The sequence below is a fragment of the Ixodes scapularis genome, unplaced genomic scaffold (genome assembly GCF_016920785.2).
Source record: "Ixodes scapularis isolate PalLabHiFi unplaced genomic scaffold, ASM1692078v2 PGA_scaffold3__209_contigs__length_174095766, whole genome shotgun sequence".
Taxonomy (NCBI): Eukaryota; Metazoa; Arthropoda; class Arachnida; order Ixodida; family Ixodidae; genus Ixodes; species Ixodes scapularis.
In genome coordinates this window covers 143821195-143836848 of record NW_024609868.1, presented here as the reverse complement: position 1 = coordinate 143836848, position 15654 = coordinate 143821195, and the positions used below count along the sequence as shown (strand labels likewise).

General features: G+C 45.9%; 2 protein-coding genes across 2 annotated transcripts in view; both read left to right on the top strand.

Annotated features, from left to right (window-relative positions):
* The window catches only part of LOC8026709 (deoxynucleotidyltransferase terminal-interacting protein 2), a 51161-nt gene extending 48341 nt beyond the window's left edge, over positions 1-2820 (top strand). Inside the window, exon 7 of the mRNA XM_029985484.2 lies at positions 2671-2820. Coding sequence (XP_029841344.2) covers positions 2671-2767 — 97 coding nt within the window. The 3' untranslated portion in view covers positions 2768-2820. The remainder of the gene's footprint in view (positions 1-2670) is intronic.
* A 3569-nt stretch (positions 2821-6389) lies between these two features.
* Positions 6390-15438, top strand: LOC115324821 (peroxynitrite isomerase THAP4). The gene is made up of 3 exons (XM_029985485.3): positions 6390-6956; positions 7028-7100; positions 14193-15438. Exons 1-3 carry the CDS (start codon positions 6612-6614, stop codon positions 14522-14524), a joined length of 750 nt encoding a protein of 249 aa, XP_029841345.2. The 5' UTR covers positions 6390-6611; the 3' UTR covers positions 14525-15438.
* The last annotated feature ends 216 nt before the right edge of the window (positions 15439-15654 follow it).

Sequence of the window (15654 nt, the reverse complement as noted above, 5' to 3'; positions counted from 1 at the left end):
ATAATGCATTGGCAACTGATGTCAGAAAAGCTCGCGCCGCTTTTGAGTCGAAAAGATTGTCTGTTAAAGACGCCGGCTTTTGGTGCCGTATGCTCGCTGATTGGCAGCAGTTGGCATTGCGACCGCTTGCGCCGTCTCTTGTCTCCCGTGTGAAGCGGTGCCATATTGTTTGAAGACCGGTGGCTTCGCCGCGTTTCCATAGGAGCTAAGCCTTTTTCTTTCTTTACTTTTGCCTCAGGTAAGTTTGCCCTTCGCAAATTTTACAGAAAAGATGCATCATCTGTGGGCAACGCTGCACAAAGTCGTAGCGCGATAGGCTAAGAAACCGAATTTTGCGGTTGATTTAAAGAGCCTGGCCGCTCCTTGGGAGACACCCAGTAGATTTTTTGGACCGTTTGATAATTCAGACAATTTCGGGGTCCCCTCCAAGTCCAAACGATCAATTGGCGACTTTATACAGCAAATAGAGCAAATAAAAGGAACTCTGATTAAGCCCATAGATAGTTTACATCATTGGCAACAATAGAACATTTTTTTTAAATAAATAGAGAATGGCTTTTATGTAGCAGGTGCAAATTATGGCTGAATCTAATTTTTTACAAAATTTAAAAATTTACGTAAGTTATTTCGTGAAGCTAAATTAAACTAAGTGGTACCAGTCGACAGCTTGTGTCGACTGGTTAAATAATATATGCGGGACTGTCGGCATATATTATTTAAAAGCAACATTTGAGATGAAATCAAAACGTCAAGGCTACAATGCCGAAATGTCATAGGTGTGCGAATGAAAGCAGCCTTTTTCAGTGAAGGAAATAAGATCGGAGAGAAGCGTGGTCCTCTCCGTCAAGCTTGATCATCTAAGTCGACCAACAAGCTCACCAAGTCACTGGCACCAAGTGGCAGCACCGGTCCATAAGTGGTGCAAGCTCCCACCTAGTTTCGAAGGATTAGTAATGTCCATATATTGGTGCAGGATGCTTTCCAATTGGGCTTAAAGGAGCTGTGCAACGATTTTAACGTTGAAAGAATTGGCATTTTCTGCTTTTGATATTGTTCACTGTGTCACAAATGGCAGAAAACACACCTCCTTTCATCGAAATGTTGCGATTCCGCCGCGTAATAGCGAGGAAAAACTTAGACTATTTCCCGACCTGCAGCCACGAGCGGCGGCCATGAGAAACAAGCGGCGTGACGTCGCTTGGGTAGTTGTAAAAAAGATAGCAAGTTGTGTGAATATCTGCTCGATAAAAGGTAACTTTTCTACAAATCTTGTCGTTCCAACATATATATAAATGCGTCAAAACCCTGGTATCATCGAAAAAACTTTTATTATACGGAGTTTTAGTGGCGCCATCTATCCTAGGTCCACAAAACCGCGAATAGCCACCAGAAGCTGGAGGGGGAGGGGGACAGCGCCGGACGGGCAAGGACGGGCTTGGCCAGACCCGGATGAGAGTTTCCTCCTTTCACCGTATATTTCGCGGGGCGCCCGCCAGCACGTGGTCACGAGCGGATGAGTTCTCGCTGCTTGCTGATGGCTCTAAAGAGAGAACTTTTCCGGAACCCCGCGCCTTCTCAAGTGACGTCACCGCGCACGTGACCCGGAAGACGATGTACGAGTTGAGAGGCGGCAAAAACCTGGATCTTTTTTCATTTTTTTAAATACAAACTAGGGTATCCAGGCAAAATCTGTTTTCTGTAGTTCACTACAGAAGTGTCAGGCATCAACTTCCACAATTATTTAAGCAAAGCCCTGAAATTGTTGCACAGCTCCTTTAACATGTCTCACAAGTGTGCTCTTTTTTTAAATTTTGTTTACGTGGTCTGGCTTTTAGCGTCAACCACCAGAAGGTGTTGGCCTATGCTGTAAGAGCCCGTGAAAAAGCTTGGATCACAAGGAAACGCAAAGAGGCAAGAGTAGGTGACTCGAGAAACATGGTGCAAAGTGAGAGCTAGATCCTGCATGCAACTTATTCTCCTCTTTCGCTGTACCCAGTACCTTTGCATTTCTCTAAATAAAGTGACATTTCTTGCGCAGATTTTCTAACATTGAGCTTCCTTTGAACCTGGCCACCCGTCTGAGCATTGCAAGCTTGAAAAAAAAAGGGATTCTTGGTATCGAGCAAATGCGGTACATGGTCACCTTCCTTCAGAATGAAAACCTAGGTCGCTGAACTGATCATTTTGAATCTTCTAAATGCTCTAGGCTGACCATTCTAAAGATGTTTAAATGTGTTTAAATCATCCCTTCTGATTTTTTTTCTTCCTTTTAAATTGCTTATCAGCTATTTCTTTATTGTATAAATGAAAAGGTTTGTTGAACTGTTGTTTATGCATCTTTATTGTTGCTGCCTGTTGCCAATTGGGGCAGATTCCTTATTGAGTTTCATTATTAGGAGGCTATTTATTGCTTCCAGTAGATATGCAGCGCTCGTTATATTGCCGCATGCATGGCCAAGAGGAAATGTTTCTCTTTACTTCTAGAAGATTCACACTTACTCTGTGTTAGCCTATTACATTGTTATAGTGTAGTAGGCCAGCACAGCACAGAGCAAATGCAGATCTTCTAGACGTATGAAGAAGCGCTTGCTCTTGGCCATGCACATGGCAACATCTTTGAGCCGGCCTAAAGATTCAAACAAGTTTAACCAAGTTTAACCCTCTTTCCAGTTTCAACAAGAAGAAGTACCAGGAGGCCATGGCAAAGCAACAGAGGGTGTCCAAGAAAGCCCTCAAACACATGAAGCGGTTGAAGAAAAGAAAATGATGAGGTCTTAACTGTCCGACACCTAATAAATTAACACGTTCCACGCTATAAAATTTTCTTATGCCATACTAGTGACATCTGGATATAGCGAGTCAATAGTGTCCTCGAAAGCGTGTTCCAAAAGTAAGTTTTATGGGATAAACATTTGAGACTCGACTCCCTCTACAGAAACTACTAACGAATACCTAGCTGCAATTGCCTCGTTGGTTGGGGTGACCAAAGTAGCGTGGCATTATTCTTCTAATTTGCAACCATATGCCTCGCAAACGCATGAAAACCTTTATTAAAGGGCAACTCTGGCCAAAACTCGAAAAGAAATAATTTACTGGTATCGCTTTAATGACATAAATAACGACCCCAGCCAAAATATTACATCTGGGGGACGCCGCATTCTTAACTAATGGCAATAATAAAAATGTGACCCGCTGCGAGCCACTGCTTTTTAGCGGGCCGCCAGCGGGTTGCCGATCGCTAAAGCAATGTTGGGCGGTGGCGTCATGGTCGTTCTCTCTTTGTCCTCCGATCCGGACGAGTGTATCCGTTGCGCGGTTGAGCAGTGTAAGTGCGCCTCTTTGAGTCACTACCTCCAGGACTTCAACTGGTGATTGGCTTGTTTAGCCGTTGCTTTTGTCTGTAGCCCGTGTAGCTTAGGTATAGCCTTTTGTTTATTTGCTTGGGAGGACTCCAAGGCTCGTTTTAGCGAGCAACTTGGTGCACACTCGTGCTCATCGGGTTGTCAGAAAAACTGGCCGAACTGCAGTCATGGGTATGTTACTGCTAAAATGTAACAGTGTTACAGTTATAGTTACTCAGGGGAAAGTAACCTTGTCAGTTACAAAATTGAAAGAGTAACTTGTTACAGTTGCTTTGCCAAAGTAACCCCGTTACTTCGTTGTTACTTTACAAAATATTGGAGAACATTCAAAAGGAACATTCTTTTATATGCCTTTAAGTTAGCATAGATTTCTAATAAGACATTGTTTTGTTCACGGTATAGAATCTGATTATTTTGAGAAACTAAGATTTTCTTAATAATCAATATTAATATGTTTGGTTCCTCCTGGTTCAATTTCTACCATGAATAGCTCCTTGAACAAGATAATAATTTAAGGCGGTATGTGAGTAAATAAAATATATGATTATAAATTTACAGTCTCTTCTTCGGCAAATTACAGGCGACTTTAGTTTTTCCAATTTTTAACATAGCAGATACCTGGTCCCTGAACAACTTTAAAATAAGTGTGACCACCATAAGCTATACACGAACACACGAACAGCAGGTGCTTAAATCTCGTATATATCCAATCGTGCTGCCAGTCTACAATCAGCCAATTATAATTTTAAATTTTTTTGATGAGGCGAAATCGGACGGAACCAATAAGAATTGTGCAAATGTGAAGTCAACAATAAGTCATACCTTGCAATCAGCTTTGTAAATGTTTTCTTATGCCACTCCAATCCACTCGTCGGTCGATTTGTTTTCTACTCCGCGCGCGCAACTTTTCATGAAACACTTGGAGAGCAATGTTGCGGCAACATTCCTCCAACAAAATAAGCGCTCATCGAGATACAAACGACCACTGTGTAAAGAATTCCAAACTGCTGGAGCAATCTTTTCTCCAACAGTTCCTAACCAGATCGAACACACTAGTGCTTCTCCATCTCGCCACCCGAAATAGAAGAAACCACCCGGAAAGCCCACGACGTGAATATCTATAAATCAACTGATGCCAAGTGCCCCTGGTCCCAGCTGAGGACGTTCTTTCAATTTCAAGAAAATGCACAAACAAGCAGAATGACACAGACGTTTCGAGTGAACGCTCTTTCTCAAGTGACAAACCCTGGGAGGGGCAAAAAGAGGGTGACGGGAGACAAGGCCGGTAATTGGGCTGTAAAGAAGAAAAAAAAGGGAGGGAGAGAAAAGGCCTGAAGTAGACACCCTGCGAGAGTACATCTGGAATTTGGACGATTCAAATGAGAGGCGAATGAAACGTATGTCTGGCGGGAAGACTACGAGGTTCGGGATGTCCCATAAGCCTGCGTGCTCTGTGGGCGATGTACCATACACAACTGGTGCGTACACGAACGTCCCCATCCTCCCAGTTGGCGGTGCCAGCTTGAGCAAGCAGGGCGAGCCAAAATTTAGTTTCTTTATATTTTTATTTGTTTCCCCTCCGACTCCAGACGTTTCTGCAGCAGTTCTTGCTGCGGCCTTCGTGTACCAGGACATGGGACTCTCACGAGTTGTGAAACGATTTGGTGGTTGTGTTTGCAATATTTTTGCACATAAATCTGACAAGTAGCTCTAACGACGTTTCTTTTTACAGTTACTTTCGAAAAGTATTAACTCTTACAGTTACAAGTTGTTTTCACTAAGCAGTAATGAGTTACAGTTGCAAGTTACTCCAAAAAGCAACTAGTTACACCTAATGCGTTATTAGTAGTGATGGACCGAATCTGCCGAACTTCAGATTCCGTAAAGTTTGGCACATGCCAAACTTTTGAAGGAACTTGTTTCTCGAAAATTCGGCCAAAGTATGCCCATGCGCGAGAACGCGACTGGGCCATGGGCAAATGGATGCCATGCGGTCGTGTGGTCACCATCGGAGTGTAGTACTACCAGCGGTTACGGCGTGGTGCAGAGTAGGCGACATGGTAACTGTATTTGCCAGCCTTTGTGAGTGTGGTTCTCTTCAATATTTTCTGCCTCAAAAATGAAAGATCGACCAGAAATTTACTCAAAAATGATGCAGTCCACTGCGCAAATGATAAATGATGTGGTACATCCGGGATAATGTGATTTTATTTCATCTTTCCATTGAAGCAACGAAGTTGCAACATTGACGCACAAGTAATTTAAAGCACTCCCCTGTTTTCGGCTCACAAGTAGTTTGTGCCAAAACAAAATAATATTGCATTGCAATTAGCATTCAGTCTAAAAGTTTTTTTTGTGCGACACAAGGGAGTAGACACAGAAAAGCGCAACTTTCAACTAGGGGTGTCGCGAACCGGCCGCGGTTCGAGTTCGACCAGGTTCGACTTTTTCGAACTTTTAGTGGAAAGTTCGTCGAACCTTGTATTGAGGTTCGACTCGTGTGCGCATGCGCGACAGGCTGGCCAGTTGGCTTCGGATTGGATGGTAATGGCTAAGAGAAGAATTAAGTGCAGCGCTGATCGGCTATTTCAGTCAATACAGTACTAAAATTTAAGTTATTAACTTCTTCAGTGAATAGAATTAGTTTCTTTTAATTGCAGCTGTTCACACAATACAATAACCCTCTGTATAAAAAAAAGAAATTCTCCAAACCTAGACATGCTTGTATCAAGGTCTGGCCACACTGTCCATAAAGTCGAACCGGTCGAATCTGGTGAAAAGTTCGAAGGTTCGTCGAACCGGTTCAACCCAGTCGAACCCCGAAAGTTCGACCGAAAAATCTGGTTCGACAAAAGTTCGCGACACCCCTAGTAATAACTGTGTCAATATGCATTTAAAACAAAACACCTAAAGGCAAATTTTTCACGAAGAAACGATATATGAACTTTTAGGTTTAGCACCAATATATTTTGAAGAATCTCTAGGTGGCACAAGCTACCGCCCGTTACAAAGGGTATAGCCATTAACGTCCATCCATCTGCTAGATCTTTCGAAAAGGTCGGCAAAAATGACAAAAAATTGAACTTTGCGGAATCCCAAGATTCGGCGCCGAATTCTCAATTCTGCAAAATTTCAGCCCATCACTATGTACTAGTGCGCGATTTTTAACCATTTTCAACGCTTAGCCGGCTTAGCAACTCGCCCTGCGGACCAACAACAGCCCAAGACTGCCCAGCTGTGCCTCTAAAGATGCCGAGCACAACTTGTAGCGCTGTGGGCTGCTCAAACAACCCGCTGCGTAACCCGGAGGTGCTTTTTCATAAGTTTCCAACGGACCGGAAATTGCAGAAGGCGTGGGTCAACGCTGTTCGACGAGTGGACTTTGGAAAGCCTTGGGCGCCGACCCCCAGGTCGAAGCTCTGCTCCGATCATTTTTCCCCGGACAGTTACGAACGAGACCTACGGGTGTTGGCTGCTTGTGGCTTGTCAGCGAAGGGCACGAGGCTGAAAAAAGATGCCGTGCCGTCGCTCTTTGCCCACCGTCCGCCCGCTGTTCCAGCACGAGCGGCCTACATCAAGCGGCGGCGAATCGAGGTACGATCTTTTCAGCTTTGCGGCCATGCATTCCTCGATTGATATCTTCTGTTGTTCTCGTTGCATGATAGACGTTGAGGCAAGCCCTCGAATCTGGATCGAGCGCTGCGGCTTGTGCTTTGCCGGAAAACGTCTCGGCTCAAGGTGAGGTCTACGCACTATCCTTTCAATCAAAGCTAGTCAGAACTCGGCGTCGTTGTGACGTCACCGGAACCTCCGCGCGAGAAGCAGACGGCTTGCTCTCCGCTATCCGCAGTGTCGCCGCGAAGGTGTGAGCTAGAGTTCCTGTAGCTCCCTACGGGAGCCAGAGTTGCGCGTCTGTTGTCCACGTGCCGCCGCGCCGCTATTCACCGAGATCCGATCACGTGAGGAGCCGGATCAAATGCCGTGCAGGAAAGTAGATGTTCCACGCGACCGGCGTACGTTCCGCCAGAGCCTTACATTGGGAGAGTTTGGCCACACATTGGTTCTAATAGACGAGCATCTCGAGGCCAACCACAGTCCTCGAAACAGCCCCTAGCGGTGATCATGAGCTCTAAAAATGCGACTTCGCTAATTTCAAGCCATTTTAGCGTCGCTCGAGTAGGAAGGTATAACTCTTGGTGACAAAACTTGGTGCATGTGAGGTTCTCGTCAGGTCCATATTCAACGATAGCATAAATGAATGTACGGTCCAAACCAGGGCCGACCTGCTATACTCTGTCTCATCCTACAATGGACTAAAGCCCAATGCTACAGGCCGCCAGGTCCAATCACGAGCCTGTGAGAAACCACATATATATTTGATCCGTCGTACGTATCACTGCTCCAAGACGCGTCATGTGGAGGCAAATGTTTTGTCTGCTTATTGAGCCCTCTCGGCGGCTCCGTCTGGTTGCAACTACTGAAGACTACTGAAGGGATTAAATGCCATCTGGAAGCGATGGGGCAAAGAGGACCCGGGATGAGAACCAGTGGCCATTAAAGGGGCCCTGCAATCATATTTAAGTGTCTACCTTTTTTCCGGTTTCCACGTCTCTTGGGGTTTGGGCAAGCCAGCGGGCGCGGAAAGAGTAACTAAATATCAATGCGTCATATTATAACTGGACGACGTGGAAACCTCCTCCACCGACGAGGGCGACCCGCGGCACCGAAAGCGCGCAAAATGTGACGTCTTTGGTCCTGGGCTCACTACCGGTCAGAGCCGCTAAAAGATTCTTTTTAGTTGAAATGCAAAATATAAGTGGCGCGAACCGTTTCAATTATTTATAAAGGTAGTTTTTGTTCAGTATTTTAGAGCAGAAAACAAACAAATGCAGTTTATAAAGTACGGAAACAAGAAATGACCCGTCGACATACCCGCCACCAAGCGGTGGAAAAGGCGGGTGTGTCGATCACTAGAAAGGAGTAGTGGGATCAGGCGCCGACACGGAAAGGTCCCGGATGTACGCAGCGGCGCTGCGGTCTTATGGACAAGAGGATCCGATCGGCTCCGAGCTTTCCGAAGGCCTTCGGCGAGAAGCTTTGTCTTGCGGTTTGCCCGTTTCGCGGTATGGCAGCGCGAAGTGGCTGCCATCCTGAACTGATCTTTACCCCGTGTTTGCTGTCGTTTGTGGCCAATGAAGTGTCATGCCGAATTAGTGTTTAATCGCGCAGCAAATGCAATGCGAGCCGCTCTGGCTGCCCGCTGCATACAGCCTATCCAGAATATGCTTTAGTGGCACTCTCTCGCGCCGCCGACACGGAGTGCGGCAGCCGTGAGCGCTCGATAAGCTCACTACCCCTCCTCGAGCTCATGGCCAGTCAAGCAACCAAGGACGTCATGAGGGAGGTTATTTTTTGCTCGTTTTTGTAATTTTAATTTGCCTATATCTTTTAAAATAAAGCGAATTTCGAGAAAAGAAAAGTTTCATTAATTTACTACGTTCAGTGCGCTCTGGTTCGGTGCAAAATAAAAACCAGTAAAAAAGTCCTTGCAGGGCCCCCTAAGAAATAAGGATGAGTCGGATAGTATGCTCGACATGGAGTGTATGTACGGACTGCGTGCGTAAGGGAGGTGCGGGTCCAGGTACGTTTTACGCACACAAAAGTTGGATTGGATTGTTATGGCTAAGGCGAAACAAATTTATGTCGGTGTTGCCTGCGCACCATCCAACTTCTCCAAACTGTTGACATGTTTACGAAATATGGCAAGAACGTTTATGAAACTAAATATCATGTGCCTTTATTTCATCAATATAAAATAGCACACCATCATAAGAGAGAATCATGTGCGTTAGGTTAATGTTATTCATACTCTGCGTGTCGCAATTTCTCCCGTGCATTCTTTCGCAATGCGGATGCAAGCTTTTCTGAGGTAGTGCTCCACCCACCAGCCTTTGGGCCCCAGTTCATCGTAGGGCGAGACGGAGAACAGCGTCTCAGCTGAGACTGGGGCACTGATCGCTATGTCAATTGCTGGATCGCGCATCCCCGCTTGTTCGCTGCAGTGTATGCGGCCACCAAACAGCCATGTTGCATGCAGTTTTTTGTTAGCATTGCAGAGGTTGGCGGCAGCATGCTAAAGACACGTTTTCTACTCGTTTGTCGTCATTCGCCGAAGACATTCTTTGAAATCCTGTGTTAGCCGTGATACTTGCCATTGAAAAGACGTGGAAAGTTTTACGAAACTGCAGTGCCGCAAGAAAAAGGCACTACTCGTCGAAAGCAAGTTTCACCGGTCTTGCGGCGTGTTAAAAACTTTCTTGGCATGCTGAAGTGCTGTGTCTCTGTGCCTTCGCACGCCCTGATACCGATCAAGAATCGACGCCGTGTGGATGTGTTTTGCGAGTGCATTGTGCGTAAAGCTGAATGTGCCTCTGGATCAGCGTCTTACTTTACTCGGACGACTGTATACTTGTGGCATTTGCAGTCCAGAATTGAGCTTGACCCTGCGTCCAGTAGCGACAAAAGAGGGGGGAAGGAAGGTATGTCTTTTTTTTGTCGTTAGACGATTTACAGAATACCACGCACAACAGCTCCTTATCATTGATCAGTGCTGGCTCATTATCAACCTACTTATTAATTGCACTTGACGTTTGAGCGAGGCTCGCCTAATTGTGATTGGTCAACAGATTGCACACAACCATATGGGCCGCGCTTCAAAAATTTTTGTTCTCGCCATTTTGTACTTTTGCCTTCGAAAACCCTCCTTGCTCCACAGCATTGCTCTATTCGTGCTATGTGAACCATTAGAGTAGATTTGTAACCTAGCCATGGTTAATAGCAGTCTTGGATAGTAATGTGTTACTAGTAACGTGTTACTAGTAATGCATTACTGTAACTTCGTTACTTTTTGGTAACTTGTACCTCTCACGAGTTACTTTTTAAAAATGTATCTTGTAACTGTAGTTCCATTACTTTTTCTCAGGTAATGATGAAAGTAACGACATTACTTTTGTCGTTACTTGCCAGTTTTCTTATGAATAATATATCTTTGAACAGGTGCAATTCAGCTATTACTTGCGCTTTCCAAATTGTCTTTTCCGACATATCGAGTGTCCAGTTGGCCTTGCACAAACTTGTGAATACATTCTTTCTCGTGAGTCACGACCTGAATATAGCCAACGTGTAGATCTAATGAAAAATAAAAATCTAGTAATCTTTACGCACTTGCTTGTACTTTGTGACTGAACACTTACATCTTAGCATCTTGTAGTGCTATCTATGTTGCGGTTTTTCTTTTAATGCGAAAGCATTAACTGGTCCCATGGAGCGAGCCGACGTCATCAGTTTGAAGCGTGAAAACGGCACCTAGTTTCCCTGATCCCAAAGGTCCCAATGGCTGGCGCGCAGCGACAAGGCTCCCATTGGCCGCTGCACGCGTCAGTTTCAACAACTACCGCCAGATAGCGCTGCGTGTCCGTGCCACCAGCGCGCCGATAATATTAACCGCCGCAACCCCATGCAACTACGGGCCTCGTACCGGTTAAAACAGACACGTTGGCGTTCGCTCGGAGGCTTCTGCTCGTCTTGCCGCCGACCAACATGGTGTCGCCTCCACCATTCACATTGTCGACGGTGCTTCTGTGCTTTCGGATTCACAACTCATAAGTGCTTAGGTGTACCTCGAGCTTTTTTCAGCGCAAACACTTTTTATTCGGGTGAATCAACAATACACGCGGAGGGCACTGCGCATGTTTCGTATTTTGATTAGCGACACTACTCCGACGTGGTGTCAACAATCGAGGCAAAATTTACTGCTGTTTTCGCGGGGTTTGTTTCTGGCTTGCTGGCTACGAACTGAAATATGTCCAGCGACTCTACGAACCCAGCGCAACCGTCAACGAGCCAGCAATGTGCTCGTGCTACCAAGGATAGGGCATTTGTATTGGGCTGCGTTTGCCCCTGTGCAATTCCTTCCAGTCCGCCAGTTGAGCGCCTGTTCAGCAAGGGCAGGGATGTGTTTGCCATCAAATGAGGGAAACTTTCAGACAATACGTTCGAGAAATAACTGCTGCTAAGTACAATATGAACTAAAAAGTGCATATTTAATTTTATGCAATAAAGCTTGGTGAGGGGCGTTTTCTAGTTTTTCCTAAATTTTTTTGTGTGATAGAAAAGTAACTTTGTTACTTTTTAAAAGTAACTGTAACTGTAACGAATTACTTTTTAAAAGTAAATTGCCCAAGACTGGTTAATAGTACATAAGAGCATGCTCAGATCACCCCCCCCCCCCCCCCCTTTTATTGATAGCAACTCACCGGAACAGCTGGACGTCCAGAACTCCGTGGCCGATATATATATGATCTCAAGACATCTACGTGCCACACACCTTAAAAACATTAGTGCGCCGTCGATTCTTGATCGGTATCAAAGTGTGCGAAGGCACGAAGATGCAGCACTCGGTGTGCCAAGGAAGCTTTGATCACGCCGCGAGACTGCCGTCACTTGCTTTCGACGAGTTGTACCTTTACATTCGGCTTCACACACATTACAATCGCAAAACGCATCCACACGGCGTCGATTCTTGGTCGGTACCCAAGCGTGCGAAAGCAGAGAGACACAGCACTTTGGCGTGCCAAGGAAGCTTTGTACGCGAGACCAGTGAAACTTGCTTTCGACGAGTTGCGCCTTTTTCCTGCGGCACTACGCTTTCGTAAAAATTTCCGCATGTTCTCAACGGCAAGTATCACAGCTCACACATGATCTTAAAGAGCGTCTTCGGCGAATGACGACGAACGAGTAGAAAACATGTCTTTAGCATGCTGCCGCCAACCTCTGCAACGCTAGCAAAACGAGAAAAAAAAAACTGCATGCAAGATGACTGTCCGGTGGCCGCACTCGCGAAGTGGGGATGCGCAGTCCAGCAATTGTCATAGAGATCAGTGGACTGGGGGAAAGAAAGCACTGCCAAAGCCAGCGCACGAGCCTAGCGGGACCGTCTCAATCCGAGCCGAGTAAACCGCGTCCCGAGACGCTCATGTGCCCCACCCTCTGCACTATTTTAATAATAATAATAATATCTTCATTATTTAATAATAATATCTGCAGGCAACAGCCTGTACCATAAAGGCTCGCGGTGCCGCATCTAATGAACATGATTGTGCGATTAGTATATACATGCAAGATGACGACAAGATGGATTATTGCTATTGCGGAGGATGTCAGTCCGATTTGAAGATGTCCACATTCCTTTGAGGCAAGTCAGCAGCAGGCCAAGGGGATCTGCAGCCTGCCGTTCGATCTGTGCACGGTAGCATAAAGGAGCCCCAGGAGCATGATGGTGCTGTCGCTCACTATGGTTGAAGCATCAGCCTCCAAGGTTGTAGCCCAGTCAAAGCAGAAAGCTGCTGCCTCCGAGGTACCGAGGCCCAGGGCTTAGATTGAGGCGCTGCCGACGCCCGGTGTGGCATCCCCTCAACGTTGTTGTCTTCTTGTTTTTTGTTTTCTTTCAGCCAGTCTTAGCTGAGACGTTGTTCTAGGAAGCCGGTCAAGAGCAAACTATCGTCGAGATTGAACGCTTATATTTCACGCTTTAAATGTTGTTTACAATATTGTGACATCGCGGTCTGCTGATTGGTCGACGCTGTGTTGCACATGTAGTTTATGCTCTAATTACGGGAGGAGTATTTGGCGCTGGCGGTGGCCTTTGCTCCGCCCATCGGCCAGACTCTCCCAATATACGGCCCTGCATCCCCCGCTTTTGAGCGCACCGCATGCCTCGAACGCGCGGCGCTGCTATTTGCCGAATTCAGTCACGTGAGGAGCAGACTCTGAATGGTGTGCAGGAAACCCGGCGCTACGTGGATGAACGCGCAACTCTGGCTTCCGTACGGAGCCTAAACAGGAACTCTAGTGTGAACGCAGGCGCGGGGGGTTGCTTAAAACGTTTCCCAGTGATACACGCGCCGTCATACTTTCTTTTGGGTGGCACTTGAAGGCACGAGTGGAGTGCCGTCGGGTGGCACCTGAACACACTGCAAGAGTGCCGTCGGACGGCACTCTAGACACAGCCTTCCTTTTTTTGTTGTTGCTGAAATTAGCCAGATCGAGAAATCTAAACGTCAATTTTTTGCTAACTTTGACTATATTGGGTGCATTTTGTTTCCAAAAACTATCAAACTGAAATCTGTCATTTGGTGCGAGAATAACCATACAGACCAGATGGCCGTGGTCGATTGTTCAAAGGGAATCTAATAAGCAAACATACCCAACTTTCTCAGTTTCTCCTTATGTGAATTTAACCTGAAATAGGTAGTATTAAAAAAAGTGCTTTTCCCTCACTGTGTGATGTTGTATCACAGCACAGAGGTGCACATGTGCAGTAATTATTGAGGAAAGTGTTCTTATCCAGGTAATTTCTTATTCAGGGAATTGTTTTGAGACTGTGAAGCCTTTTTTTTTTTCAGAGCGCGGTAGCTTTTTTTTTGGATATAAAAAGCGTTTTATGCCGAAAAGAGTTTTGAGATGAAATTCCACGCAAAGCTTTTTGAAGTGAGTCAAACGACTTCCTGTGTCGTTTGAGCTATTTCTCCCAGGGCAGTCTAAATATAGTGCAAGAAATATTTATAGGCATAAGAAAAAATTTATTTGTTCCTGTTTGCGATTGAACAAGGTCAATTGTACTGGCAATCATGGCAATCTGCAACGTATCACTAAGAGTTACTTGTCTAACAGCCTGACATGGATTAAAGACGCATGCTCTTTAGTAATTTCACTGCCCTCTCAAGTTGCAGCTTTACCTAAAAATAGCTTATGAGATGTTCATTGTCAAAGTTTCAGGAACACAGACAACAAAAGTCGTTGGTAGCAGCAAGGCAGTGCAAACTTCAGCAAAGCACGGCTACAGCTCCAAAGGTGTACAAGTCTCTGGGGGGAACGCCAAAAGCAAGTGCACGCAGTCAAGCATCGACACAATCAGCAGAGCGTCGCAAACCTCCCGGACAACGCAAGAACATCCTGAGGACATACGAAGGTTTTCGACATGGGGACGTAAAGACGTTTTCAGGGTGTCTTTACGGGGTTCACAAGCTATCCTCGGAAGGTCCATTTGTCCGGTACCATCACGTGGTGAGGATGTCCTGGAAACAGCCACACAGATGACATAAGCACGCCCTGAGGACAACCTAAGAACGTCCCTATGTGAATGTAGAGACCTCCCCAGGACGTCTTTACAGGTCCTCAAGTGATGCTCAGAAGGTCCATTTGTCCAGCCCCACCACGTCCTAAGGGTGTCCTGGAAACATCCACACAGACAACATAAGGAAATTCTGAGGACGTCTTAAAGGGCACCCCAGAGATTTCTGAGATGGCCTACTTATAGCCGTAACTCGATCTACATGCTCTAAGCGCCCCAAAAATCCAATGCATACAGTCATCTACAGCCTGTTTTCCTATTAAAAATCTGATCAAGGATTGTGAATCTGACCTACAGATGGTGCCACCGAACCCAGCCGAATCTGGTCGAATGACGTACGGCATTCACGATTGGCTCCCGAGCGCCGTTCGTCGTTCGACCAGATTTGATCGGGTTTGGTGGTGCCATCTGTAGCTCTGAGATCCACTATCCTTGATCACATTTCTAGTAGGGAAATAGGCCGCACATGTCTGTAACTGTTGGACTTTTGGGATGCTTAGAGCACGTAGGTCGAGTTACTTCTATAGTAGGCCATCTCAGAAATCTCTGCAGCGCCCCTTTAAGAGTGTCTAGTAGAAACGTCCGTAACGCTTTTTGTAGTCCTCAAGTGGGCCTCAAAGGAGCAATTTGTCCGGCCCCAGCGTGTTTCCAGGATGTACATCCCAAGTGTGCCTGCCATGCCCAGTGTCGCCTTCTGATGTACTGCAGCCAATGCTACAAGCCTATCCAGCACGTAAAGCATGTCGCATGACTAGTTGGCGCAGCGACATGCCAAGTCATATGACACTGTCATGGCTGGTACAGTGCTAATGGGAGAATTGCACACAAAACACCCAGGTTCGTGATGGCATATCTAAAAATGGATTAAAGAAATTTTGTAGTGCATCCACATTGTCAGCGACTTCAATACACAAGGTATTTGAAATACATATTTAAAATACTTGTATTTGAAATACTGCCCATCTCTGATTTGAAGACCACAAGACCAGAAATCCGCAGCCTAACTATGGTTAACATGGAAGGCAGGTCTCAGACAAATCTTACAAATGATTTGAAGAAAAACGGAGAAAGAAAGCCCCACTTAAAGGGCAACTCCGCTTT

What these genes read in the sequence shown, in the direction of transcription:
- LOC115324821 (XM_029985485.3), top strand. Translation starts at nt 6,612, where the DNA reads ATGCCGAGCACAACTTGTAGCGCTGTGGGCTGCTCAAACAACCCGCTG. An exon ending in TCAAGCGGCGGCGAATCGAG is followed by an intron (nt 6,957 to 7,027) that starts GTACGATCTTTT and finishes GTTGCATGATAG; the next exon opens with ACGTTGAGGCAAGCCCTCGA. An exon ending in GGAAAACGTCTCGGCTCAAG is followed by an intron (nt 7,101 to 14,192) that starts GTGAGGTCTACG and finishes TCATTGTCAAAG; the next exon opens with TTTCAGGAACACAGACAACA.